The sequence below is a fragment of the Eumetopias jubatus genome, unplaced genomic scaffold, assembly GCF_037043125.1.
Source record: "Eumetopias jubatus isolate StellerSeaLion01/CBP00866 unplaced genomic scaffold, mEumJub1_p1.0 scaffold_164, whole genome shotgun sequence".
Classification (NCBI taxonomy): Eukaryota; Metazoa; Chordata; class Mammalia; order Carnivora; family Otariidae; genus Eumetopias; species Eumetopias jubatus.
In genome coordinates, this window is record NW_028274970.1 from 225,244 (window position 1) to 252,943 (window position 27,700).

General features: G+C 38.4%; 1 protein-coding gene, 1 long non-coding RNA gene and 1 other non-coding gene across 3 annotated transcripts; 2 read left to right on the top strand and 1 right to left on the bottom strand.

Annotated features, from left to right (window-relative positions):
• Positions 1-4,421: 4,421 nt before the first annotated feature.
• LOC148161548 (uncharacterized) lies at positions 4,422-27,453 on the bottom strand. The gene is made up of 3 exons (XR_015767527.1): positions 27,369-27,453; positions 15,921-15,976; positions 4,422-4,509 (listed from the first exon to the last, which is right to left on the bottom strand). It is a non-coding gene; the product is annotated as an uncharacterized LOC148161548 (long non-coding RNA).
• On the top strand, positions 7,713-11,176 carry LOC148161549 (breast cancer metastasis-suppressor 1-like protein). Its single transcript, XM_088020788.1, has 4 exons — positions 7,713-7,777; positions 8,494-8,533; positions 9,173-9,299; positions 10,989-11,176. Exons 1-4 carry the CDS (start codon positions 7,730-7,732, stop codon positions 11,104-11,106), a joined length of 333 nt encoding a protein of 110 aa, XP_087876914.1. The 5' UTR covers positions 7,713-7,729; the 3' UTR covers positions 11,107-11,176.
• LOC148161550 (U6 spliceosomal RNA) lies at positions 20,995-21,101 on the top strand. The gene has a single exon (XR_015767530.1). It is a non-coding gene; the product is annotated as a U6 spliceosomal RNA (small nuclear RNA).
• Positions 27,454-27,700: the final 247 nt, after the last annotated feature.

A 27,700-nucleotide genomic window follows, 5' to 3' on the forward strand; every position in this document is an offset into this window, starting at 1 on the left:
GTCCAGGATAAAATAAAAAATCATCCAACACATCAAGAACCAGAAGATTCACAGTGTGAGTTAGAAAGGATGATCAACAGACACCAAAACTCAAATTAACTCAGATACTGCAATTATGTGACAATCATTTTAAGCAGCAAACATAAACATGCTTCAACAAGCAATAACAATTCTCTTGAAACAAACAGAAATTATAAAACTGACAAACACACTAGTTCAAATGAAACACTGCTGCATGGAATCAACAGAAGAGTGAAGATGACAAAGGACAGAATTAGGGAATTTGCGAACAAAAATCAATACAATTCACACAATCTTAACACAGAAAAAAGAAACTGGGGGGGGACCTAAGGGAATTATGTAACACTAACAAAAGATCCAACATTTGTATCACCCCACTACCAGCAGGAGAGAGAAGACAGTGGAAACCAGAGTCCTTGAAGAAACTCCCTAACTTTGGTGAAACAAAACCCAACAGATTAAAATCTCTTACTAAATACCAACCAAGATAAACCAAAAGAAATCTACACCAAGATACATCACAGTTAAACTTGTAAAAATGAAAAACAAATAAAACCTTGAAAGCAGTCAGAGAGAAATGACACGTTACCCGCAGGGAAACGCCAACTCGCGCAGCAGTGAACTTCTCATCAGGAATCATGAAGGCAAGGTGGGCAGTAGCCAGTTTTCAAGGCTAACGAAAGAACTGTCAACCAGGAATTCTATACCCAATACATCCATCCTTCAGGAATGAAGGGGAAATAAAAACATTCTAAGGTGGAAGAAAATTCAAAAATTGGCTATAGGAAGCACTTCAAATAGAAAGGAATGGGGAAAAAAGAATCCTGGAATACAAGGAAGGAGTAACAGAAAGAGCAGAAACATGGGTACGTACATTAGACTATCCTTATAATCATGAGTTTTATAAATATTTGATGATTTAAACAAAAAGTGTAACACCATCTGATACTCAAGATAGGATATTTGAAGTGTAGGGGGAGAAGATGGGTAAAGGGACCAAAATGCAAGGAAGGTTTACACACTCTACTCCACAGACTAAAATACGAATCCCAACGCCCCATGGTGAGAAGTCACATACGTATACTGCAATACCCAACAGAGCACACACTACAAAAACTACAAGAAGACCTACACTCAAAAACCCCGCAGAGATCTCCAAAAAAAGTTCAAATAACCTAAAGGAAGTCAAAAAGAGAAACAGAAGAGGAATGAGAATCAGAAGAAACAAAATAAACAAATAATAAAATAGCACCTACACTCTAATGAAGCAATAATTAACTTAAACGTAAAGGGTCTAAATACACCAATCCAGAGAATGACAGAGTGCATAACGGAAAACCAGGATCCAACAAAGAGACTCCAAATTCAACTTAGGCTGAAAGCAAACACCATGCAAACATTAATCCACAAATAAAGCAGGAGGAGATTTCAGAGCAAAGAAAATTGCCAGAGACAAAGAAGAACATTACGCAATAAAAGAAACACTCTACCAGAAGACATAAGAATCCTAAATATGTACACACCAAATGACAGAGCCTCAAAATACCTGCAGCAAAAACTGAGATGCAAGCCACGACGGAAACCTATTGTGAAAGAAATAGCATATTTCCAAATAATGATCTCCCAAAATCAAGCACTCAGAGAATTTCTCACACAATCACTGTTACAGGTACTGTCAAGGAGGAAAAGAGAAATGGTACTTCTGGCCAAACGCTAAACACAGGCACCTCAGTAGGTTCTCCTGTAACCCTTCACCATCCTGTAGGAAAACAACAGTATTCCCCCCCATTTTACATCCCAGGAAATGGGCGTTCAGGTTAATGAGATCAAACAGCTAGTCAGTAAATGAGCCACGATTCAATTCAGCTCTACAACATTACAACACATACTTTCTGACTCCATGTTACAGCTTCTCAAAAAGCCCAGAACAAAAGTTACTCTAAAACTCGAATCCTGAAGCAACTGGATATTGAAATTTTTTTTTCCTCTTCTGTACTAAAAGTTAGCAGCTTCTGCGGCACCTGTCCAACTCTCAATTTCAGCTCAGGTCGTGATCTCAGGTGGTGGGATCGAGGCCCGCCTAGGGCTCCACGCTCAGTGGGGAGTCCGCTTGAGGTTCTCTCTCTCTCTCCGACCCTCCCCCCGCACGCACACGCACTCTCTCTCTCAAATAACTTTTTTAAAAAGTTAATTGCTTCTACAGTTCCTTAGGAATAAAATTTCGATTAACTGCAGAAGACAGTATTTCCTCTTTTTATAAGTTCCTTTTTTATAAAATGTAGTATTCCTCTCTTCGGGCGAGAAATAAGTTAAGTGCGAGCTGAAACCAACTAGGGGAGGAGGCTTCCATTTTCAACGAAAGGTCTCTATGTTTTAAATGGACGACTGAAGTGGGGTCCCATTAAACAATCTAACCTTGTGAAGTTCCGTTTCTCATCGCTAAAAGCAAAACTTCTGGCCAACGAACATGATTAAGTGCACCTGGGTTTGGCACATGACCTGAACCCTTTGCATCTGTGACAGGCCGTGCTTCTCCACTCAGGTGTGTGCTTCGTGTCTGCACGTTCACGGTCCCTACGGGAACCACGCCGAGGCTCGGACAGCAGCAGTGTCTGCGGGATGAGGGCCCCGCCCGCCCGGCTCCCGTGAGAGCGCCGCAGCCGCACGCCGGCCCCCACCTCCGAGGGCGTCGATGGCCAAGGCAGCCCAGGACTGGGGCGGAGCTGGGGGTGACCCCGCCCGGCCCCGACGCTGGGTCCCGGGGCCTCTCCCAAGGGTGGTCGCCCCCCCAGAGTGCAGGCGCGCGGGAGTCGAAGCACTGTGCGCGGCCTGCGAGCTGGGACAGACCCGCCGCCGGGGGCCGGGGGGCGGGGGGCCCGGACGGGGCGCGGGGGGAGGGCCGCCGCGGGGGGGAGGGAGGTCGGCGCCGTCGTTACCTGCTGGGCCGTTCGGCCATTTTAGCCTTGACAAATTAGTTTTAGAATAAGCTTATTGTGTCTAAAAAAGTAAAAACAAAAAACAAAACTTCGGGGCACCTGCATCGCTGTCTTCCTGGGTGTCTTTTTACCATCACTCTAAGAAGTTCCCTTTATGTCTTTTCCACTAGATCTTGTTCTCATTTTCAGTTGGGTAGAGTAGCTTCTTGGGAAAAGGTGTATAGAAATAAGCTTGTTGAGAGCTCTTGTATTGGTCATCTGTTGCTTTGTAATAAATTACTCCAAAACTTAGTGACTTAAAACAACAATAAAGTTTATTATTTTGCAGTCTCTGTAGTGAGGAATTTGGGAGCAACTTAGCTGGTTGGTTCTGGCTCAGGGAGTCCCATAAAGTTGCAGTGAGGTCAGCCAGCCGAAGCGGTTATCTGAAGGCTTGACTGGGGGCTGGAGGATCTGCTTCCAAGGTGACTCACTCACAAGGCTGGCAAGTTTTTGCTGGTTGTTGGTTGGAAGCCTTAGTTCTATGGGCCTCTCCAGATGCTGCCTGAGGGTCCCCAGGACCCAGTGACTGCATCTCTCAGAGTGAGTGATCCAAGAGAGCAGGATGGAAGCGACGATGTTTTTTATGACCTAGATTTCTGCCACATTCTGTCCATTAGAAGTGAGTCACTAACTCCTATCCACATTCAAAGGAGTAAGTGTCGGTGGGGAGATTGGAGGGGTATGGGATTTTGAAGCCAAATATATAATTATAGTAAGTACTTTAAAAAAGCTGAATTACCTATTGAACAAAGAAGCCTCTACAGCACCTAAGCAAGGGAGTTTGGATGCCCATTTCTTTTCCAGGTGTCCTCTAGCTCCTGTGTTAATGACCGTCTTTCCTACTCAGGAAAGGTTTTTGAGGATCTTACAGGGCTGAGGGTAAGAGAGAGAAGGACAAAGAAATGAGACTGTGAATAGATTCAAGGTCATTTCTATCTGTACCCTTTATACTTTTAATATCTTCAGAGGTGTCTTCAAAGCTTTAAATATTTCAGGATCATTGTGTTTTGTTTTGTTTTAATTATAAAGAATGATTAGTGGACTTATTTTAGAATTTTTGCTTGACCTAGGGCAATTTTATCAATAGAAATGAAAGAGACTGCAGCAGTTAAATCTTCATAATCTTAAAAACAAAAGCTTTATCACTTCCACTCTGCATTAGGAGTCATCTTTGGTTGGAGAATCTGATCTGTTTATAGCTGTCACACTATCTTGACCATGGCTGGGGTCTGCTCTCCCTTTTCCTCTGGTATATAATGTTTCCCAGTGCTTGTAGCACAATGTAGATAAGACTGGAAGATTTCATAAGGCTTTACCAAAGGTGGGGGAACAAGTAAAAAGAAATAAACATAGAGGGTAGCAAGCAAGGAGACGATTTTTCATATGAGATCGAGTTTTAGTCTTCAGCTTTACTTTCTCAAGCTCCTGGCTTGCCTCAAATTGACAAAAGCCATCTTCTCTCTACCACTCAGGAGAACCTTCAAGCATGTGTAGACTCTAAATTTCACACCTGGAAGAGAGGATTTCATGATTTACACTGGGAGTGCTGCCAAATGGGTGTGGCCTGTGCCTTCCCCTAGAAATCCTATCTAACTGTATTCCAGTAGTCTCTATGAGGCGACAGGCACATCTAACTATGCATTAGTAGCCTCTCCTCACTAGAGTAAGGGTGTGGTGGGCGGGTTGGGAATCTGTCATAAGCTTTTTATAGAACAAATCTAGGTATTATACTTATGTATATTTTATCCCTTTGAAAATAAGGGATATAATGTTTTCTAATTAAAAGAACAAGGGGCTAGAACTAGTAGACCTGGGTTCTAGTCTGATTTGCTAGTAGTAAATAGTCTCTTTTAGCAAGTCCCTCAGTCTTTCTATAGTTTTGTTGAGAGATCTGGATATAGTCTGTAGTTTTATGATTTTGACTCTCATTAGATTTAAAAGGATTACAGAATTCCTACTTGAATCCCTCTCTGCGATATAGTAGTCTATTTTGTATGATATTGAGGTATTAGGAATAAAGGCTCAATTATTGTTGCGATGAGAAAACATGAACCATTTTATAATGATCTACTTTATAGTACAGGTTCTCTGTTATAGTGACAGGTAGGACCTGCTTATATATAAAAGGGGCCATTGGCGCTTACTGTGAATTGTATGTAAACATTTACCCTCATATCACATATAAATTTAGATGTCATTAAACAATTTAATTGCATGTATTTAAATCTGTCCTTAGATTCTGTATTTTCTAGTTTTATTTCTTTCATGTTTTTGGCATTTTATCTTAAAAAATTTTAAGTTAGCAGACAAAAGCATCATGTGTTAAAGTACTTTAAGAGCAAGTGATTTAGTACTCATAGTTAAGACCGATTTTTTATTTCCACTTATGCATAATCTTTTTTTTTTTTTCCGCAGAGTGAAAAGCTTTTGTTGTATGATACAGTCCAGAGTGAGCTGGAGGAGAAGAGAAGAAGACTTGAGGAGGACAGGCACAGCCTTGATATTAGCTCAGGGAATGGGGGTGGCGTGCTGGGGACAGTTACTTTAGGTGACACTGAACCTGGGCTTTGCTGTAGTGTCTCATCATATCCGAGTCTCCTGACACAGATGTTATGTAAGTGAAGTGTCCTAATGAGAAAGGGGGAGACTTCTAAAGAATTTGACGGGCTTGTGATTGTTGCTTTGATTTGCATTCACATTTCAGAAAGACATAGCAAAGGGAATGCGTGAAAAGGGACAAAAGAGAAGTAGGACAGCAGCTACAGGAGTAAGAATGGTATACTATAAGAACAGCAAGAATATCTTTATAATATAAGAATAGTACTGGAAGACAACTACAGTATATGTTCTTCTCTTTAAGTCTTGAAAGATCAGGTGGAAGAAGGAATAAAAACCTTTTCTTTTTGGTATCACACAAACCGGAAATTACAGGGAGGTAGATTTTTGTCTCAGAAAAAGGAAAAACTCATTAATAATTACATCAGTCCAAGGTTGAAATTGCCTTTTCAGGGGTATTATGGAAAGGCTTTCTACACTGGGTTGAAGATATACTGGGTTACTCTCCAGGTCTTGCGTGTACATTGCTTTTCCCCTCAGAGATTTTATTTCTCCGGTGTAGAATAGGCACAGTGGGGTCAGACACGCTGAACTTGTTTTTTGTTTTTTTTTAAGATTTTACTTATTTATTTGACAGAGAGAGACAGCGAGAGAGGGAACACAGGCAGGGGGAGTGGGAGAGGGAGAAGCAGGCTTCCCGCGGAGCAGGGAGCCCGATGTGGGACTCGATCCCAGGACCCTGGGATCATGACCCGAGCCGAAGGCAGACGCTTAACGACTGAGCCACCCAGGCGCCCGAGACACGCTGAACTTGTCACACCACTGCCCCAGGCCCTACTGCGTGGGTGACTGTGAACAGTCACTTTAGCTTTTCTAAATCAGTCTCCTCATCTGTAAAATGGAAATAATAGGAACACTACCTCAGGGATAGCTTTGAGGATGACATAATGCACGCAGTGTGTATTTAACAAAGTACCTGACATACGTTCATCAGTTAGTAGTCAGTAAATGCCAAGTTGATTTTTACTTTAATAAAGGCACAGGAAATTTTATGAATATAGAGCTGCTCATGAAATTATATAGTCATATGTGTATATACATAGCTTCCAATGAAATTTTGCTACCATGAAATTACAAAGCCTTTTCCCTTACTTTGATCTCCAGAAATCAGCTAATACTTAATTTTTATTTACTTGCCAGAGCTGTGGAATGATGAGCTTCAGTCAAGAAAAAAGAGGAAGGATCCTTTCAGTCCTGACAAAAAGAAGCCAGCTGTTGTTTCAGATATCCTTTTCTAAATTTTTTTTTGCCTTGGTATACATTTTTGCATTGTGCCTGTCTTTGTAATTTTTATTAGTATACATTGACTTTATTTATATGATCCTGTAATAGGCAAAAGATGATTTACAAAACTGAGGCAGAAGAATATAGTTTAGATCAAAAGGGGTAGGGAAGGAGCAGAAATTTAGTCATGATCTCAACTTTGAAAATATGGCTTTGTAGCTCACAAAGGCTTTGATGTGAATATAGCATGATTAATTCACATGTATATTTTTTAACACTTTTCAATGTTCCTCAGGTTTTTATTTTACATTTTTTGTTTGCTTTTTTGAGAGAGAGAGAGAGAGAGAAGCAGCAGAGGGAGAGGGAGAGGGAGAGAGAGAATCATAAGCAGGCTCCATGCCCAGCGCGGAGCCCTGTGCGGAGCTCAATCTCACGACCCTGTCATCATGACCTGAGCCAAAATCAAGAGAGTCAAATACTTAATGGACTGAGCCACCCATGAGCCTCCAAAACTGGAGTGTCTTTAACTTAGTATGTGCTTTCAGTCTTGGTGTTCCCTGTGGTGTTCCCTGTGGGACGCTCCTCCTTTACCCCTGTCTTTTCCCATCCCCACCTCAAAACAGTGATTACGTTGGTGGTATATCTTATAATCAGTGATATCTTAGAATTAAGAGAATATGGTTATAGCATCTGAAGTACTGAAATGTATTTATCCTCGTACTGAGTTTTTTGGAGAATAATTTGAAGTCAGAATTCAGCATGCCAAAGGATTATGTCCACAAATCAGTGTTCCAATTCTCTGAAAAACAGAAGTTTGGAAATAAAATTCAAAGTGTGAAATTCTTACAGCTAAATTGACCTTGACTTTTCCACGTCCATATATAGTTTATATGCTACAAGATCTTGATATTCTTGAAGACTGGACAACAATTAGGAAGGTATGATTAAAGAGCAATGGAATCTTACTTTGTAAGATTCTGTGGTTTTTCACTAATACATCAAAATACGATTATTGTTAATATGCCTTACTTTACAACATTCTCTCTGTGGCAGTTAATGCTAATACAGATAACTGTGGATTGCAAGAATACTTTAAGAGAGACATGTCAGCAATTTGTATTTTTTCCTGTAATAATGTAATAAATAATTTATGCAAAAGTCCTGAAAAGCATTTATTTAGGGTAATAATAATTATTATTATTATTATACAAAAGTAATAATATGTAATCTTTCTGTGCTTAGTCCTTAGCCCAGTCCTGGCTTTCTGAGGGCACTCAATAAATATTTGTTGAATGAATGAAAGTGAATATTTGAACTCGTATTGTATGTCTTGCATTCTCTCATTAAACATTCAAGAATTATAGGATTTTCTGTGCTTGTTTGAAAGTGGAGACTTATTTTTTGTATTAAATTTTTCCGTTTTCAGAAACTTCTTAGTTGCAAGAGATGAATTCAGGTATTGATAACACCTTTAGGCGGAATGGTTATTCTTTATATTCCTTATGGTCTTAGACATTAAAATTTATTAGAGCAGCTGAAGATTGTATTTCACTGTTAGCTACTGAGGTCGTCAGTAGGGTTGTAGACATTAAATAGATCCCACAATGTACTTTCAGTCTATAAACTCAGTGTCTTTCTTCTTTTTTTAATTAAGGCAATGGCTACACTGGGTCCACACAGAGTGAAAACAGAACGTAAGTCATTTAATCTAAGTTCGGGAATCTTCTCTGTGGAGACTGATTGAATCAGGGCTAAGTCATCCACATACCAAACAGCGCCCCTGTCAGTGGTTTCATTTCAACAGTGAGCACTACTCCTGGAATTACAATGTTTTAAAATCCTACTTAAAATTGGCACTAGTAACTGATAATGCACCTTCTTCCCCTTCTGGCACTTGTCTAGTTAACTGATGATTTATTGTACATTGTACAGCTTTATTTTGTCGTTATATTAAAAACTTAATTATATAAGAAATTAAATTCTTTTTTTTTTAAAGATTTTATTTATTTGTTTGAGAGAGAGTGAGAAAGAGAGAGCATAAGAGCGGGGAGCGTCAGAGAGAGAAGCAGGCTCCCCACTGAGCAAGGAGCCCGATGCGGGGCTCGATCCTGGGACTCTGGGATCATGACCTGAGCTGAAGGCAGTCGCTTAACCGACTGAGCCACCCATGCGCCCCTCTCTTATTTCTATTAGATTTATAGTTGTTATCTAAGAAATATTTTTAGTGTTTTTTCACCTATATGCATGGATTGGTGATACTGCTTAATGTTCTCCACTTTTGTTTTTCTGACAATGTCTTATTAATATAACAGTTTTTGAACTGATCCCTTTAGCACCTGTGAAACTGGAAAAACATCTGCACAGTGCTAGATCCGAAGAAGGAAGATTATACTATGATGGTGAATGGTATATACGTGGACAAACAATATGTATTGATAAAAAAGATGAATGTCCTACAAGGTAAAAATTATCACTTCAGCATTGTTCAGTATTTACAACATTATTGTCAATAAATATTTGCCCCCTCTGTAGTACATTCATAATGCACCATTAATTGCCTATGGATCCTTCTTTTCTCTTGGCATATGATTTGATTAGCATGTGTGTTCACCAGTGTTAATATTTATAGACCTACATCACATATTAAGTTCTTGAGCACAAGCATTAACACAAGAGGAAATGTTGGAATTATTTAGCCCAGGTAAGTGGTCCTATTTGTTAGTTCTTAAAGTAGATGAATTGTTAGGATTTTAATATTATGATCTTTAAACCATCTGTTATGAGTTTTGGGTGGATATATTAATCGTTAACTTTTTTGGTTGTGTTACAGTATTTTGGATACAAAGAATATGTATCAATTAGAGTAGGAAAAGAATGGAAAATTAAGGAAAGCCTTAAGAGTCACAGTAATTAGAGTGTAACTTGAAAACTGAAAGCTGCCTTTTAAAAGACTCAATCTGTCTAAGCTTAAACGTTTCGATAATTATACAGCCTTCTAAGTTTTTCTGGTTTTTTTTTTTTTAAGATTTTATTTTTTTAAGTAATCTCTACACGCAATATGGGGCTCAAAGCCACAGCCCCGAGATCAAGAGTCACATGCTCCACTGACTGAGCCAGCCAGGCACCCTGATAGCCTTCTAAGTTTTATCTGGTTGTAGCTTTTGGAAAATATTAATGCTAATCACTGCTTTTGTTCCTTCAGTAGTTTAGGATTTAATTCTCAGAGTGGTAACATTCTATAGTAAGAAAGTATCTTTTTCTAGGTATGACTGGTAAATGCAGTGTTTGTATTTAGGGAAGAATACTCATTTTCCAAATATAGTGGTTTTACTTGGACTGTAATTTCATCTGTAAAGTTTTAGGATAGTAGGAGCATTGTGTATAATAACTTTCCTCATAGAAGCGCCCTGAGCTAATTACTAGGTTCTATGTGATACCCCTAGATTCTTTGCTTTATCTTACTACTTTTAAGACATTTTACTGACTACTTAGCATAAATGTGATTTAAAAAGAGATGAAATACTATAAGAGTATTAAACACAAATCTGTTTTTAAAAATATTTCTACATAAAGATAAGTAGTGTCAAAAAAAGAATCCATACAAGTACCTACAGATGTTTTGACACTGGGAATTAGGGATTGGTATTTTTAAGATTTCCTACGCTCCTGAAACCAGTATTACACTATATGTTAACTAACTAGAATTTAAATAAAAACTTAAAGTAAGTGGATACTCTGAAAAAATAAAGCATTTGAAAAAAATTTAAAACAGTCAAAGATTTCCTACTGCCTGGGCTGATATAAATTGGAGGTGTAATACTATATAATTAGTGTTTTTAGCTCCACTGTGTGTTTTTGGGGGGTGGGTTGGGGTGGGGCTGTAGTGGAACAATGTGCATTTAATAGTTCTTATAGTAAATATGACCAGTTCTATTAAGGAAAGAAAGGAGATTGTCTCTTAAGTGTTGCTGAATGTGATGTTTTTGACAATATGCCCTGCTGATAGTGCAGCATTGTGGTAAATGACAATTACATATCTGAATCTACTCTTGCAGTCCAGCTATTTTGGTTTTATGGCTAGTACTCTAAAATGAGTGGTGGAGGCGTATTGCAATTCATTCATTCATTCCTTTCCCCCCCCCTTTTTAGTGCTGTAATTACAACAATTAACCATGATGAAGTTTGGTTTAAGAGGCCTGATGGAAGCAAATCTAAGCTTTACATTTCACAGCTACAGAAAGGAAAATATTCAATTAAACATTCATAATCATGATTTAAGTGTTATCTAAAGCTACCTTATTAGTGTTATCAAGTGTGATGTGCCATGGGAGTTAAAAATGTATTCAATAACTTAATATTCTCATCGAATCATGAGACTGTATTTGTAGGTAGTACTCTTAAGTAAACCTCATATTGATATGTCAATGAGATAGTAATAAAAACTTAATCATGATCATTACATTTATTTGCCTTTTAGGTCCAATGACCAATAGGTATATATATATGGTAGGGGTTTCTTACTAAATTTTTTTCTTTGTTTTTTAAAAACATTATGCAAATCTGTTTTATCTTTAGTGAACTATGTTGCTAAATGGCTATATTTGTCTACAATTTCTTTGATTTTTCCATATCTTTGTCACTCATTGTGTTTGTAAATAAGCCTGATAAAATGTTTCCTATAAATGGTTTGTACTAGTACATTGTGTTAAATCAGAATTGAAATTTAAACATATATACGTGAGTGTGTATATATGGCATCATCAGCTTATTTAGAACTGATGACCTTTCTTTACAATCTTGTTTTACCCAAAATGAAGCTATTGGGTTTGAAAGCTAAAGGGAGCACTTTTGTAGACTAGGAGCTTTTCTTCTCCTCTTCCTTGATTGTATGGTGGTGACCTATTTTTACAAATTATACTTAATTAGTAAAATTAGTGTCAAGTAATAACATGCTTCTACCTGTATTTCTTGTGAACCTGTAGAGGTCAGGTATTTATGCCTGGTATTTATGATGCAGTATATAAGTGGTGAATAGTAACTGACAGTATTGTGGTGCTTGCTGTTCATGTCTGACCTTTTGAAACAGATTTTTAGTAAGCATTTTTCAGAGGTAAAACTAGGTTCTTATCTTAATTTTATTCCTAGGGCAAAGTAGACAGGGATAATATTCTTGAGTCTATTCCCAAATTAATATTTTTATCTTTGGTGGTTCTACACTTTAAGGCCACTTGGTGCAATTTAGAAAGTATTGGCCTCTCTTCCCTTAGCCACATGCAAAATTAACTTCTAAAACCTCAGGAACAGTACAAAGAATTGAAACCCTCAATATGGCAGCACAATTGGCTGTAGTATATATTAGGGTACAACCAAGTCAAGTTTTCCTGGTGGTCTTGTGCACTTTAATTTCTGTTATAATGAGACTGAAGAGGATGAGGAAGAGAGCTACTTATTAACAGGGCAGGAATATCTGCATTATTCCGTTTGTTTTCTTACTATTTTACCTCTGCAAACATCTTCCTGTGTAGATCACTACTTCACAGTTGCCAAATGTTAAAATATTTGACTTCTGAAATTCATTATCAGCAAAGTTATATACTTTGTTCTGTTTCTAATTAACCTTAACAAATGTACATAATGTCATAATCCAATAGTATTTGACAGTACTTATGTATACAATGTTTCATAAGCATTTTTAATAAGATTTGTATTTTTAAATTTAGTATATAATAAAAAGATGTGTTGAGTGTCATTTGTAGTGTCTTGAATTACTCTTGGGTAAGTTCTTTATAACCTGTCCACTTCTAAGAATGATTTCAGCCAATTTACATTAATAGGTACAGAGAGTTGGAGTGTTAAACAAATGTTTCTGCTTCCCTACATCACAGTTCAACCTCTGTTGGGGTATATTTAGATATTCAAGATGGGCAAGTTATACTTAATTTTAAAATATACATATATGTTATACTTTAACAAAAATGTACCGCATATGTTCTGAAATTCTAAATATAGAAAATATTTTTAAAAACTACGATTAGTGCATTTACTTTGAAAACATATACAACTATAATCATCTATAGAGTACTATAAAATAAAGTACTATAAAATGCATTTATAAATATTTTTATATTTATATATTGGCAGTTTGCCATTAGACTCTGGTCAAAAGGTTTAGGAGGATTGTTAGAATCTGTGAAGTGTGATATGATCAGTTGCTGCCGCTGCTGTCATGTTTATAATCAGTCTCTGTTTTAGGATCAGTTTATAGGCCTTTCCTCCCACAGCTCCCAGTATTTCATAATCAGCCCATCCCTTCCAGCCATTTTCCATTAAAAAAACACCCCAACCATCACTAATCCAGTGCATTACTAATAATTATTAGCAAATTAAGAGCACACTCCTCATTCTGTCCCTCTCATTGGTAGCCTGAGCACTTTTCATTGCAGCCTTCCTCAGGTTGTTCTCAAATACATATTGTTACTTAGAACTCAAACACTACTCAGAGAACTGTGTACACCTCACTGATAATTATTTGAAAAGAAAAACAGGGACATTGGCTGTTATTTCGAAGATTTTGTTTGTGGACCCAGTAAGTTCAGTACATTAAAACTGAACTAAAATGAATTTATAGGGTAAAAAAGTCGATGCAGGATGAATATACTAGTTAGGATTTATGTAGTCCCATGGAAATTGGAATATAAACTATTTTAATTGCTGAAGATAAGGAAATCTAAAATATTTTTTTTAAAAAACATGGAAGTTTAGAATGGGGTTAGGGAAAAATGCATGTTCCTTATATTGTCTTTATGGATGAACTACAGGAATTGTGGCTGCTGGGTCAGGAGGGATTAACTGAGGCAGTTTCCCCCATTGGACACTGTGGCCCAGCCTTGCCCTTTATTTCACAGGCCCAGAAACTTGAACTTTATCTATATATCCTGTAATGGGCTGAATTGTGCCTTCCACCCCTTTCACCAAATTCATCTGGTGAAGCCATTACCCCCAGCACCTCAGAATGTGACTGTATTTGGAGATAGGGTCTTTAGAGAGGTGATGAGTTAAAATGAGATCATTTTAGGGTGGACCCTAATCCAATCTGACTGACAAAAGAAGAGGAAATTTGGACATCCGACAGGTGCCCACCCAGGAGGCTGTGTGAGGACAGGGCAAGGTCACTACCCGCCAGCCAAGAAGAGAGACCTAAGAAGAAACCAAACTTGCCAACACCTTGATCCTGGACTTCTAATACCCAGCACTGTGAGAAAATGAGTTTCTGTCGTTTAAGCCTCCCAGTCTGTGGCATTTTGTTAGAGCAGCCCTAGCAAACTGGTAACACGCCTCAAGGTGACAGCTCTGGGGAAGTTAGGCTGACCAACTCATAGGGGATTGAAGGGGCAGCCAAGTGTCAGTTTAATAATTTAAATTGGGAAGTATAGTTGAGAAGGAGACCTGACTCCTCAAGTCAGTTCTCTCCTTCTAGGAAAATCTGTGTGAAAACAACCTTGTGATCAGATTTGTTTTGGTGAGAGTCATCAGTTCTCTGGTGAGGGCATCCCCTTTCTGGTATTGTGCTGGACACACTGCTATCATCTGACTTTTGACTTTCTTTTTTTTTCTGGTGCCCTGCTGACCAAGATCTCTCCCCTGTTACTGGGCTGCGCAGGCCTTTCCCACTTCCCCCTCTAAGTTCTTTCTATGCCATAGGCTTTCCCACTCTGGCCGCTTATTGGACCAGAATGGACCCTGACTTCACGGGCAGCCTGTACCTGTAATTTTTAATGCTTGCCATGTACCAGGAATTGTATTTGATGTATAAACAGAAAGTTGTTATTTAATATTTTTCATGTTTAAAACAAAATGAACATGATGTAAGAATTCTAATATGTTTACTCTTTATATATATTGGGAATTTCTGGTCATGAGGTTTTTCACAAGGTACCAGAGGCAAAATACTGTGACAGAACTTATATTTGGGTTTTTTTTTTTAAGATTTTATTTATTTATTCATGAGAGACAGAGGCAGAGGGAGAAGCAGGTGCCCCAAAGAGCAGGGAGCCTGATGCGGGCCTCAATCCCACGGCCCCGGGATCATGACCTGAGCCGAAGGCAGATGGTTAACCAACTGAGCCACCCAGGCGCCCATATTTAGAGTGTTCTAAAACTGAGTTGATTTTATCTCAAGTTGCTAATCTTTCTGAAAAATGTGTTTATCTCTCTCTCCCTTCTTCCCCACCCACCCACCGATTCATCCATCCATCCATCTTTCTATTACTAGAAAGTAACTGTAAGTCTAAAATTTCTTTGCTCTTAAACTTGAAGCTAATGCATTCTCTTTCAAAGACACATTTTATTATTAAAGGTCAAGGGAAACCGTTATGTAGTAACAGTCTTTAAAGTTTACTTTTCCTTTCCTTATCTGTTTTCCTGTGTCTAATACAGTTTTGAGGTGGGTGACCTTGCCAGCACACTGCTGCATTCTCTTGAGGAGAGAAGTGTCATAATTCTAGTCCAGAAGCAGCCACATGGTAGCTTTTCATCTCTACCAGAAAGATTACAGTTTATGTTAAAGTGCTTAAGAAACCAGATCCTTGAGCAGAGGCTAAACGACATCTGCTATTAGAGGGATGGGAAAAGAAATACTATATTTCACTTATTGAAAGAATTAAAAAATGGCATTGTTAATGGAAAAAACAGGTGCTTTCACTTGTTTGAGGATAAATTTATGATTTCAGGATGTTTAAGTACATCTACTTAATGACTACTACAATGACTACATTGACTTCAGCTATGCATGTTCTGACAATCCCAAATCTAAATCTCTGCCCTAACCCAAGTTATATATTACAAGTTACCTGCGGGGCATTTCCATCTGGTGGTCACGCTTTTTGAACTTCACACGTACAAAACCAAATCATTATCTCTTCTTCACATCCCTGCCCCAACCCCAGTTGTCTTCCTCCTCTGTTCCCACCCTTGATTCATGAAGCCATCCACCCAAATTCAGGCCCTGGGCAGGCTGTGGCAGCTGACTAAACTCAATGGGCTTCGGAGCAAGACTAAGTGTGTGTGAACTTTGTCACTTACCAGCTGTATGACTGTGGATAATTTCTTAACCTTCCTGTGCCTCCAAACGTCCTCATCTGAAAATGAAAATAGTAATTCTAAATGTTTCATAGTGTTGTGAGGAGGTTTCAATGAATTAATATATAGTATGTGCTTAGAACAGTGGCTATTACATGATAAATCCTATATAAGGGCTATTTACATATTTTGACTCCCCATTTCTAATTGTCAAGTCCTACAGATTTTAACTCTGAAACATTTTCTGAAATCACCCTCTTTTGTCCTGTGCCCCAGATGCTGCCCTAATTCAAGCCTTTACTGTATTTTATTGGGATGATTGTGATGGTCTAACTGGTCTTCTTGCTTCTTGCCCTTTTTCTTTATAGCAAATATTATATTTCTAACCCAGAACTGATTATTATTATCATATTTTTGCTCCCTGCTGGGCCTCAATTCTTTTGTCTGCAGGGCACTGCAGTTCCACTGTTTCCAAGAAAGGCTTTTCCCCCAATCATGTGGCTTCAGCGGGAGCACCCATTTCTCTCATGGTCTGCCAGTCTCGGTCACAGTTTAGACGAGGTGGGCATGTAACCCAGGCTGTCCTGATTAGTACCCTTTGCTGAGATCTTTCAAGCTGTGACTGTGGAAACAGAATCCGTCTCCATCTCATATTGAAACCAGGAAGACAATAAAGTTTAAGAACTACAGGCAATTAAGTTTCCTGCCCTGTGTAGAAAGATGACACAGGGAGCTGAAGAGACAGGGGACCGACAGGTAGTTGGCATTTAACTTCCTGCTTTCAGCGGACCCACACTCCCTCTGTACTACAATCCTTCTCATGTCACATGAGTCTTCTAATAAATTCCCCTTTTGCTTTTTTTTTTTTTTTTTGAGCTGGGTTTCTGACCCTTGCAAAATTTATCACAAACACCAGGGCTTCATACTCTGTTGATTTTCATCTTAAAAATTATAATAAACTTTGGTAATTTCACCACAAATTCAAGGAATAAAAAATAAGGATATTGGTAGAGCTGCAAATGTATATGTGAGAAAGAAAACTAGGAACTGCCTGGCACTCATTGCTAGACCTTGGGGTTCTCCCGTTAAGCATAAACAGCCTCTTAAAACAAGGCCACTCTGACTGTGATGAAGCGAGACAAAAAAAAACCCAAGACCTTCTCCCCCTCCCAAGCTTGTCTAAGTCTAGATAGAAACAAGGTCAGTCGGCAGACAAGGAAAACATGCAACCGCCCCCTATTGCTAATATGACTGACTGCTACTTCTTTATCTATTACATCTTTGGCCTCACTTCATTCCTCCTGTCTTATAAATAAGATTAATCAAGATGCCCAATCATAGAATTGCCCCCACTTTCTGACACTTCTTTGAGCCCTACCAAAAATCCCCTAATACAGTACAATCCTGTAAGTCCTTTTTAAAATACCTTCTTTTGGGCGCCTGGGTGGCTCAGTTGGTTGGGCGACTGCCTTCGGCTCAGGTCATGATCCTGGAGTCCTGGGATCGAGTCCCGCATCAGGCTCCCTGCTCAGTGGTGAGTCTGCTTCTCCCTCAGACCCTCCCCCGTCTCATGCTCTCTCTCTCTCTCTCTCTCCCTCTCTCATTCTCTCAAATAAATAAAATCTTTAAAAAAAATAAAAATAAAATAAAATACCTTCTTTATCAGACACCCACAATCCCCTATGGCATATGCTTCCTCACTGCAATGAGCAAGAGACCCAGTTTGTTAAATTCCAGGTAAGTTCAGGGTGGTCTTTGGCTGGACGGCATCAATACATGGAACATTGAAAACAGTTTTGTTGTTGAAGGGTTTTTCATTAGATTTAACCTAAAGATCCTTAAGTATATTTTGGACAGTCTTCTAGGAGCTCCCAGTGTATAATTATAGTTATAATGACTGATAAAACAAACTGTAGGTTTTGATTTTCAATTACATGTTATAGAAGATTCATAAAAGACAAGACAAAATGAAAGCACATTTCATGAAAGACATTTGTACTTCAATCTAAGTTAGAAAGCACTTTGCCTTCAAAACCAGAAAATAATGTTAATATTTCTACTGCATTAACCAGGGACTCTCTCCTAGAAATGTAAAAGCTATAGTACTAAAGCATTTTGATGAAAACCTGAAGGTGGCAGTAAATTCCTAGAAAACTAAGGTACTTAGTTTAGGATTTGTATTTTTTCTTCTAATTATTCAAATTTGTATAGTGAGACTGCAGTTGCATTTAATTCTATTGCGTACTAATTAAGGGAGCTTCAGGAAGAAGATGAAGTTCTAAACAAGGATTATATTGTTATTACTGTTTACCGACTGAAAAGAAGTCACCATGTAAAAGGCTTAGGAACATTCAACGGATTCAGTGCTTTAGAGTTACTATAGAAACAAAGTATGTAATTAAACAAAAGGAAACAGAACTTTTAATACAGATCAAAGTGCTCTGAATGGCATTAAATAGATAGTTTCTATTTGTCTATTAAATTTATGACCCTGTTGGTAAGCTTTTTGCCCCACACTTTCCCAATTTTATTCTCAATATTCTTAAAATAGAATTTTTTATGGTTGTGTGTGCCTGGGTAGCTCAGATGTTAAGCGTCTGCCTTTGGCTCAGGTCATGATCCCAGGGTCCTGGGATCGAGTTCCACGTCAGGCTCCCTGCTCCTTGGGGGCCTGCTTCTCTCTCTCTCTGTCTCTGTCTCTCATGAATAAATAAATAAAATCTTTAAAAAAAAAAAGAATTTTTTATGGTTGTGTTTTTCCCCAAGGATCTATTTATAATCAGTAGACTCCATAGACTTATTAATCAGGAAGGGCCTAACTGGTAATTTAATACAGAAGCTTTACAAATAGCAAATTAATAAATATTAATTCATACTGGAAAATGAATTAATTTATTGATCTTTTATATAAAGATCTAAAACTAGATTGTTTCAGAGTTTCTTCTCTTGAGGGTAAACACTATCACTGGTACATTGAGTTATACCAAAAGTTATTGTGAGGTTTTAGTGACCTCAGTACATAGGCACAAGATTATTAGAGCTTTGAAAATTAGGAACCATAAAATTTCTCTAATCCTTTTAGAAAAAAGTTAAGCAAGTCCTGTATATATTAGTGTATAAATACACAAAATAGTTAATTCTGTTGAACAAGATAAGTGATGTTGATATTTTGAATATCTTCCTATAACTATGCTAATACACGAGTAACTATCAATTTAGAAATTAGTGGATGATTTGAATTTTCAAGATGTTATTTCATTCCTCCATTTAATTTTATTTAACTTTATTTTTAAGGCTGTACTGTAGTAAACTATTAACCATGGTAAATGTAAGTTTAATTTTATAAATCCAAGAATTTAGCTTTATTCTTCTTTATGATAATCTCTTTTAGGCAGTTAGAAATTTCACAGAAAGACTGAAAGAGGATTAGTTATGAGTTTGTTTTGACCAGGGAAAAATGTAAAGTTAGAAGCACAGACACACAGCATTTATTTATTCCAGAAATACTGACACCTGCTCATAATAAAAATGTCCAAAACAATTATTTTTAACATAACAATTATTCTCAACAATTATAAATGACTAGTCCATTTCATCTTCAAATAGTGTTTAGATTTGTTTGTAATACTTAAAAGCGTAGTAAAAACAAAACAGAACAAAACTGTAGATTCTGCATAATTTAGAGCTATTTTAACTTATGGTGCTTGAGTTCCATTTGGTTAGTTGGAGGACATAATAGTGAATATAAATATAACTCCCTATGTGTGATTACCATCTTAAAAATATGTACCAATGAAATCTGCATTATTTCGTTGTTGACTAGTGGTGGTTAATACTGGCTGCCAGCAGAGGGCGCTTTGAGGTTTATCTGTTAGAATTCCAACACCTTGGTGGCTGAGGAATATAGACTATTTGTCTTCAAACTGATCCAAGAGTGAAGACATTTCTAATATTTCTTTATTCCCTCTGATTTCTTGTCTACTTTTACAAACCCCTAGACCATCTGGCAAGGGATGAGAAGGCTATCTAAAAACCCCAGCAGCAGTTCCCAACTGACTGCATGAGCAGATGTGTAAGAAAGGGTCCCGAGGGGTGAGGTTTAAGGGAGGCAGGAAACTCCCTGCATTTTTTCCCTCAGCCCCTTTCAAACTCCATCACCACTACCAGCAGTTCTCCCCTAGAGATCTGTATGGAACCGAGTAATAAAAACATGTGGCTTTAAAACAGTCTAGTTTAGTCAATAAGAAAATGAATACCAAATGGAAAAGAGGAAGCCCAAGGGGGAATCAGTGCTGAAGTAGCCTTCTGGGCAGTGGTTGTCATGCTTTTTGACAGAGACACATATCCTAATACACTCATGTGTATGTATACATACACAAACAACACATGCATCTAAAACAAAAGTACCTTGAAGCAGTATTTACCCTTAACAATGTATGAAAGAGATATATATATAATTTTTGTTGCCTTTTCTTTTTTTTTCAAGTAGGTCCCATGCCCAATGTGGGGCTTGAACTCAGGACCCTATGATCAAGAGTTGCACGCTCCACCAACTGAGCCAGCCAAGTGCCCTGAGATATATATGATTTTTAAATACTTAAATGAAATACAGAAAATAAATTCTAACAGGGTTTTTCAAGGAAACTGACAAACTTGTTTTGGTAATGTCTGTGGAAGAACAAAAGGCCAAGAATAGTCACAATGCTTCCAAAGAGGAAATGGAATTAAAATTCAGCAGGATAGACAGCAGAGATGAAGAAAAGGGAAGGTTCAAATTGAAGTGGGGTTTGGCAATAGAACCAAGAAAAGCTCAGAAAACAAGGCACCCTATTACTGAGCCCCATACAAAAAGAACTAAAGAGGGAACTCTGTGATGTTAGAGAAGGTTTCGTACCTTGCTTAGTGTAGATGTCCAGGAAAACCCTTTTTATATAAAAATAACTAATAAGTATGAAGGTCAAATCCCATGCAAAATTATTATAATAAAAAGAGAAAAAGAAGTAGAATTACTTGTTCCTATGCCAGAAAGATATGCCCACGATACAGGTGAAAACTGTGATCTACTGTGATCATCTAAGCGAGCCTAAGCATCACATATACTACAACTGGAACAATATACAGAGAAAATTAGCCTGGCTCCCACACGAGGCTGACACGCACATTCACAAAGTATTCCATATTTAAAAACAAAAAACAAAAAACAAAAAAACGGTGATCTCCTGTTTCAAAATAACTAAAAGATATTAAGAAAATGTTACAGGACGTGAAAAAACAAAATACATCAGTCTTCCCTTATTCACGGTTTCGCTGTCTGTGGTTTCAGTTGCCTGCAGTCACCTGTGGTTGGGGAGCAGATGATCCTCCTCCTGGCAGATCATCAGAAGGTCAGTAGTCTCCTAACAATGCGTCAAAACGCCTACACCGTTCACCTCACTCCATCGCATCATGTAGGCATGTCACATCATCGTCATAAGAAGGGGGAGTACAATCCAATATTTTGAAAGACAGAGAAACCACATTCACACAACTTTCATTACAGTATATTGTTATAACGGTTTTATTTCATTATTAGTTATTGCTGCTAATCTCTTATTATGCCTAATTTATAAATTAAACTTTATCATAGGTATGTTTGTATAGGAAACTGTATAGTATATGTAGGGTTTGGTACTATCTGTGATTTCAGATATCCACTGGGGATCTTGGAACAGATTCTGCACAGATAAGCAGAATTAGTAATTAGAAAAACTCAGAAATGAGGTGACAGAACTCAGCAAAGAATAAAAAGTAAAAGAAAAAAAGTTATTTCAAAAGTGAGGACTAAACTAGAAGGAACACGAGTGAACAAATCCATTACATATTGCCATAAAAGAAACAGAAGGTGAAAAGAGGAAAATTAAAAAACAAAAAATCAATGAAGTATGAGATTAAAGGGATTCAAGAGGAAGAGGAGGTAACAAATACTGAGGATGGAAAAAGAAGACTGCTTATTAAATGGATTATGGCATCCTTGAAAAAGAACGTCAAAGTAAAAGAATGGAACAATTACTAAATACTCTAATTAAGAAAACTTTCCTGAAATAAAAAAGATTTGAATTTCACACTGAAAGCATAACTGAGAATACTGAATTAGAAGGACCAGTGACAACACATATTCTAGTAAAATTACTGAACGAAAAGGAAAAGGAACAAATTGGGGGAGTATCAAGCTTAAAAGAGCATATGACTTATAAGGAAAAGAAAATTATCACTGGATTTTCAACAGAGTGCTTTATCCCAGAAGAAAATGGATAAGCACATTGAATATATTTAAGGAAATAAAGTGTGAGCCAAGAATTTTATATTCAGTAAGAATGACTTCAGAGATAAAGGGCACAAACTGTTGTCAAAAAACAACTCAGGGAACATTATTCCAGTGAACCCAACCTAAGGAATCTACAAGAGCATGAGCATCACACAATCAAAATGACCAGAGACATCAAAATAAGGACTGACAAGGATTAAATATATGGCTAACATAAATTTCAAAATAAAACACCTCGTTTTTCAGCCTATATAACTTCACTGTGAGATGCTACCTCTTACAAAGTCTACTACCAGTTTTTTAAAATTATCTCACCAGCAATTGTGTCACAAAAATCTTGACTTGAATAAATGCATGATTCCTATCTGATTCAGCGACGAAGTCACTCATGTCATTGATGAATTAGATTTTTTTTTGAAGATTTTATTTATTTATTTGAGAGAGAGAGCTCAAGCACAAGCAGGGGTAGCAACAGAGGGAGAGGGAGAAGCAGCCTCCCCGCTGAGCAGGGAGCCCGATGCAGGGCTTGATCCCAGGACCCTGGGATCCTGACCTGAGCCGAAGGCAGACACTCAATGGAATGAGTCACCCGGGCACCCCTAGATTCTTTTTTTTTTTAATTTTTATTTATTTAGAGAGTGCGCATGCGTTGGGGGAGGGGTAGAGGGACAGAGAGAATCTCAAGCAGACTCCCCACAGAGTGGGGAGCCCAATGCAGGCCAATCCTACAACCCTGAGATCATGACCTGAAATCATGAAATCAAGTCTTGATCATGAAATCAAGAGCTGAACATTCCACACTGAGCCACCCAGGTGCCCTGAATGAGATTCCTTTTAACATGAATGTTGGTTGCTATTTTTGTTTCTGTTAATGAGTAAGACAAATGTGAAATAATGAAGACATGTAAGAGAAGGTCACTCATTTGTCAATGATGCAAGTGACCTCTTTGATGAACTAGGTAATAGTTTTCAAATATTTCCTCATTTTTGGGGTCCTATTCAAAATGGCTACAGGCACAATACCCTTCTAAGTTTAATTTGCATTATTAACATTTTCTGCATCACTTTTTAAAGTCTAGACAATCATAAAAAACAACAAATCAAGTCCTAATTTGTATCATTTACCCATTTCTGTGGTGTGAATATTCCTACTATGGTTGATTTCATGCTACCAATGTGATGTCACTGAATGCAGAGTTGAGAAACCTTGTGCAGTGCTCACCATTACATAGTAATATAGTGTTTCCACCATGCAGATGTAACAGATGTAAATAACATGAAAAGCATAGCTAGTTATAACATGTAGCAAAATAATTAGGAACTGATGAGTTTTGAGTATTTTCTACCTTTACTTTTAATATATGCAGTGGTTAAGTTTATATAATTTAACTTTGATAATGTAGGTGTCTAAAAACCCGCTTGCAAAGTTCCTGAATATTTAACAATTGGCTGTCCTGAGCTGGTATGAGCTGGCCCAGCATACCACTGGATAAGAGGGAGAAAGTGTAGTATGTAATGGTCTGACAAAGTAAATGGAGTATAACTACCTTAAGAATAGAAGATTGTGTGAATTCTTTTTTTTTAAATATTTTATTTATTTATTCATTTGAGAGAGAGAATGAGATAGAGCATGAGAAGGGGGAGGGTCAGAGGGAGAAGCAGACTCCCTGCTGAGCAGGGAGCCCGATGCGGGACTTGATCCCGGAACTCCAAGATCATGACCTGAGCCGAAGGCAGTTGCTTAACCAACTGAGCCACCCAGGCACCCGAAGAGTGTGTGAATTCTTAAAATGTTTTCAGGAACCATATTGGTGGTAATATTAGTATTATTATTCTGAGACTGCTGTGTGTGTAGTATGAGATAAATGAGTAATTATGGGATATATTAATGTTATCATCCTCTACATTCTTGAGAATCAGATTTCTAATATGGAAAAAAGGAGATACAATGATAATAGAAAAGAGGTTACATAAAAGATTGAGTTGGAACTGGAACTCTCAATCTGGATGCAACAGATATTTTACATAGATTTCTTAGTTCTGTCTGCCGAATAGGCCTAAAAATAGTGCTCAGCCTAGTAACAATAAGCATCCTTTGTGCCCAGATTGTGGTACAATATACAATTCTTACTACTATTTTCATTAAAAGAAACCAGAGCTTCTTAGAGAAATGGTCAAATCTAGGAGTTGGGCAAGAAATGAACAAAACAAGCCTAGAATATCGTATATTACCAGATAGAAAGAAAACTATTAAATCCTACTAGAGTCATGTCCATGATTCAGGGAACAGCTTTAAAGGGCTCCTAGTAGTCAAACATGGGACAACTGGAGCTCAATGATAACAATTACAACAGACTGAAGCCCATCAAAATATTTAAATTGCAAAGTTCATAATGATTGTGTGTGTGTGTAACTTTTGGAAATGATAAAGAAACCATTTGTTATCTTGAAAACTGATGGATAAAGGAAAGGAATCCCAACATCTTTCCTATATGAATTGCATATAGGATTGGTGATAAAAGAGTAGATGAGGGTATGTGTATTACTATAAAGGTAATCCAACAAATAAAATGACAGAATTTGCATATCACCATTTGGCAATTGCTAATGAATGGCTAGAAGCACAAAACATCAATGGCTGCTAAATTCACAGAATAAAGAGATAATCAGAATTACATGCCTCTTATAAGTTCTGAACTTGAGTCTGATCCAGTCTCTGGATCCAGCTCACAATTTGCAGAAAATTCAAGAGGACGAAAGAAAATCTTGGGTTGTATTAAGAATATGCAATCAGGAAAATCCAGTCTGTGGGAAACTCTACAGGGCAAATGGCCCAGGTTCCTCGACTGAAAAACTGAAAGGAAATGAGGGGATAGAAGAACTTATAGAGGAGGAGATACTTAAGAAGATGTATAAATTTTTTAAACCAAGACTAACTGATAGTGTGATGGGATCCATGTTTGGGTGACAAAACCATTTTTACAAAGCAAGGAAGCGATTGTCATAAAAGCCAGATGGTGGTTATTCATGTGAGCAGAAGGGTTGTGACTAGGCTGGAACACCTGGAAGCAGCTTCTGGAGCTGTTAGCAACAATCTACTTCTTGACTAGGGTGATGTTTGCCTTCTGATAATTTCTGGGGTTATACATTTGTTTTATGTGATTTTTATGTCTTTACTTTTATGATAAAATGATTCTAAAAAATTATTTCCAGGTGGATTTTTAGCTTGCACCGACATACTCGACCATCTTACCTATGAACCAGGCCTCAGTTTTTTCTTCCTGTCAGTAGCTGTAGGGAACACTTCCTAGGCCACAGCCGTGAGCTGAGGGAGAGGTGTTGGTGCAACAAAGGCAGGCAAATGGGCAACATGTTTGCGTTCTTTCTCTCTGACCTCTGGATCTGTGCAGCCCTTTCTGTCTCCCTTGCCCCAACTTACTTATTACTGTATGCAACTCTCACTGACTAGCTCTGGCCACATAGTCACTTCCTGTCCCCTGGTCAGGGGCTCAGTCTCTACAAAGGCCCAACAGCAAGTCAGAAGCTACTTTTCAAATGATGTTGGAATTTTCTGCTGTTGTTCCAGAACACTGGAGGTCTGCAGTCCAACTCTCCTATTTGAGACTTGGGAGAGACAGCAAAGCATCCTCGTCTACCACACACACATCTAGCGCACAGTATTTGCTGGATTGTAACCTATACACCAGGGTTGCTTGTAGCACAGACTCAGTCTGCGGCAGACCCCTCTCTTACTCTTAACTCGCCGCATTTGGAGTCATCTGAACAATGGGCTGGTTTCCCAAATGTGTACACAGTCTCCAAAATCTGAAGATGGCTACCACAAATTGCGCCTTTCTTAGTAGAAGATGCAAGGTTCGGTGAGGTGTTCTTTACCTTAGCTAGTACACCTCAGCATGACCCCCAACCAGTCTCAGTACGGTAACTTCATTAACGGGGCAGGTCCTCCAATCACTGCAGGGTCTTCTTCCACTTTCTAATGCCCATGTTTCTTACCAGAGCATTTAGAGTCCTTGCCCCTTCCCCCCACCCCACCCCCAACCCCCTGGGTTGATTAATAAGATGCCTCAATACAACTGACCGGCACAGTATTTTGTGAAATGTCCAGGCAATCAAAATTCCTTTGGCCTATATTGTAACAGAGCAGGAGAATTAATTTAACCAGTATAACCCTGGGACAAGACCATGAATGCGATTTGATGTCTGGGGCAAGCGACTGTAAATTGCTTCCGATCTTTTTTCCTGGTAAGGGTTTAAAAGACTACATTCGCGAGATTAATGGCTGCATACTACATGCCGGAGCTTGTCAGTCTGTTCCGTTAAACATAACACACATCTCAAAATCACAACACAGCAGCGGCGGCTGGGGGCTATCACTTGGTTCGGTTTTAGAACAGCCGACTGTTCCGCCACGATCAGTATGAGTTTTGCTGATACTGGCCCTGGACGTTAAAGAGGTAAGATGAGGACCCCCGCCCTACCTCCTTTACTTTGTTTTTTAGAGATCGCGAGCGGGCGTGAGGGGGCCTGTGTGGGGGAAGGGGGAGGAGAGGGAATCTTTTTTTTCGAAGATTTTATTTGTCTGAAAGAAAGAGAGAGCGCACACAGGCAGGGAGAGCCGCAGGCAGAGAGGGAGAAGCAGGCTCACCGAGCAGGGAGCCTAATTCGGGGCTCAGATCCCAGGACCCTGGGATCAGGACCTGAGCCGAAGACAGACGCGTAAGGACTGAGCCACCCAGGCGCCCCTCCCTTACGTTTTTAAGGATGTCATTACTCTGGCATTTCACCCAGTATTACCTTTAGTTTACTTATAATTTACCGATAAATTCTTCTGAATCTTAATTTTCAAGTCATGTATCTGCTCTATTTGTTACTATGAACAAAATCTATAGCAGACATCTTAAAGACTAAAGTTTCTAAATTTTCTGCACTCCTGTAAGATTTTATAAAAGTAAAGGTATAGTTTAAATCTATTGGTTGATTTATATAAATAATTGAACACACAATATTCCACATTTCTAGATTTTTTTTTACACTATGATTTTTCTCTTTTGAACATGTTTTGATGTGACTGTCAAAGTTCTCCAGAGAAAGAAAACCAACAGGATTTATATATGGAATTGGCTCACTTGATTATGGAAGCTGAGAAGTCCAACCATCTGCAAACTGGAAATCCAGGAAAACTGATGGTGGAATCCTGTCACCGGAGACGGGTTCTTGGACCCCACAACAATAGAAACTACCAGGCTGGACCCAAAAGTCAAAGGGACATGCAAGACTTTACTGGGGCTCCAGCATGACCTAAACGGAGACAGAAAATCAACACGAAGCAATTTAGGTACCTTCCTGCAACAACGCCAAGACCCTGCCTATACGTGGAAAAATTCACTTCACGGTCCAATGTGCTAACGACTGAAAAGCCGGGGGTGGGCGGGGGAAGTGCTTCCTCCTGATTGGTTCG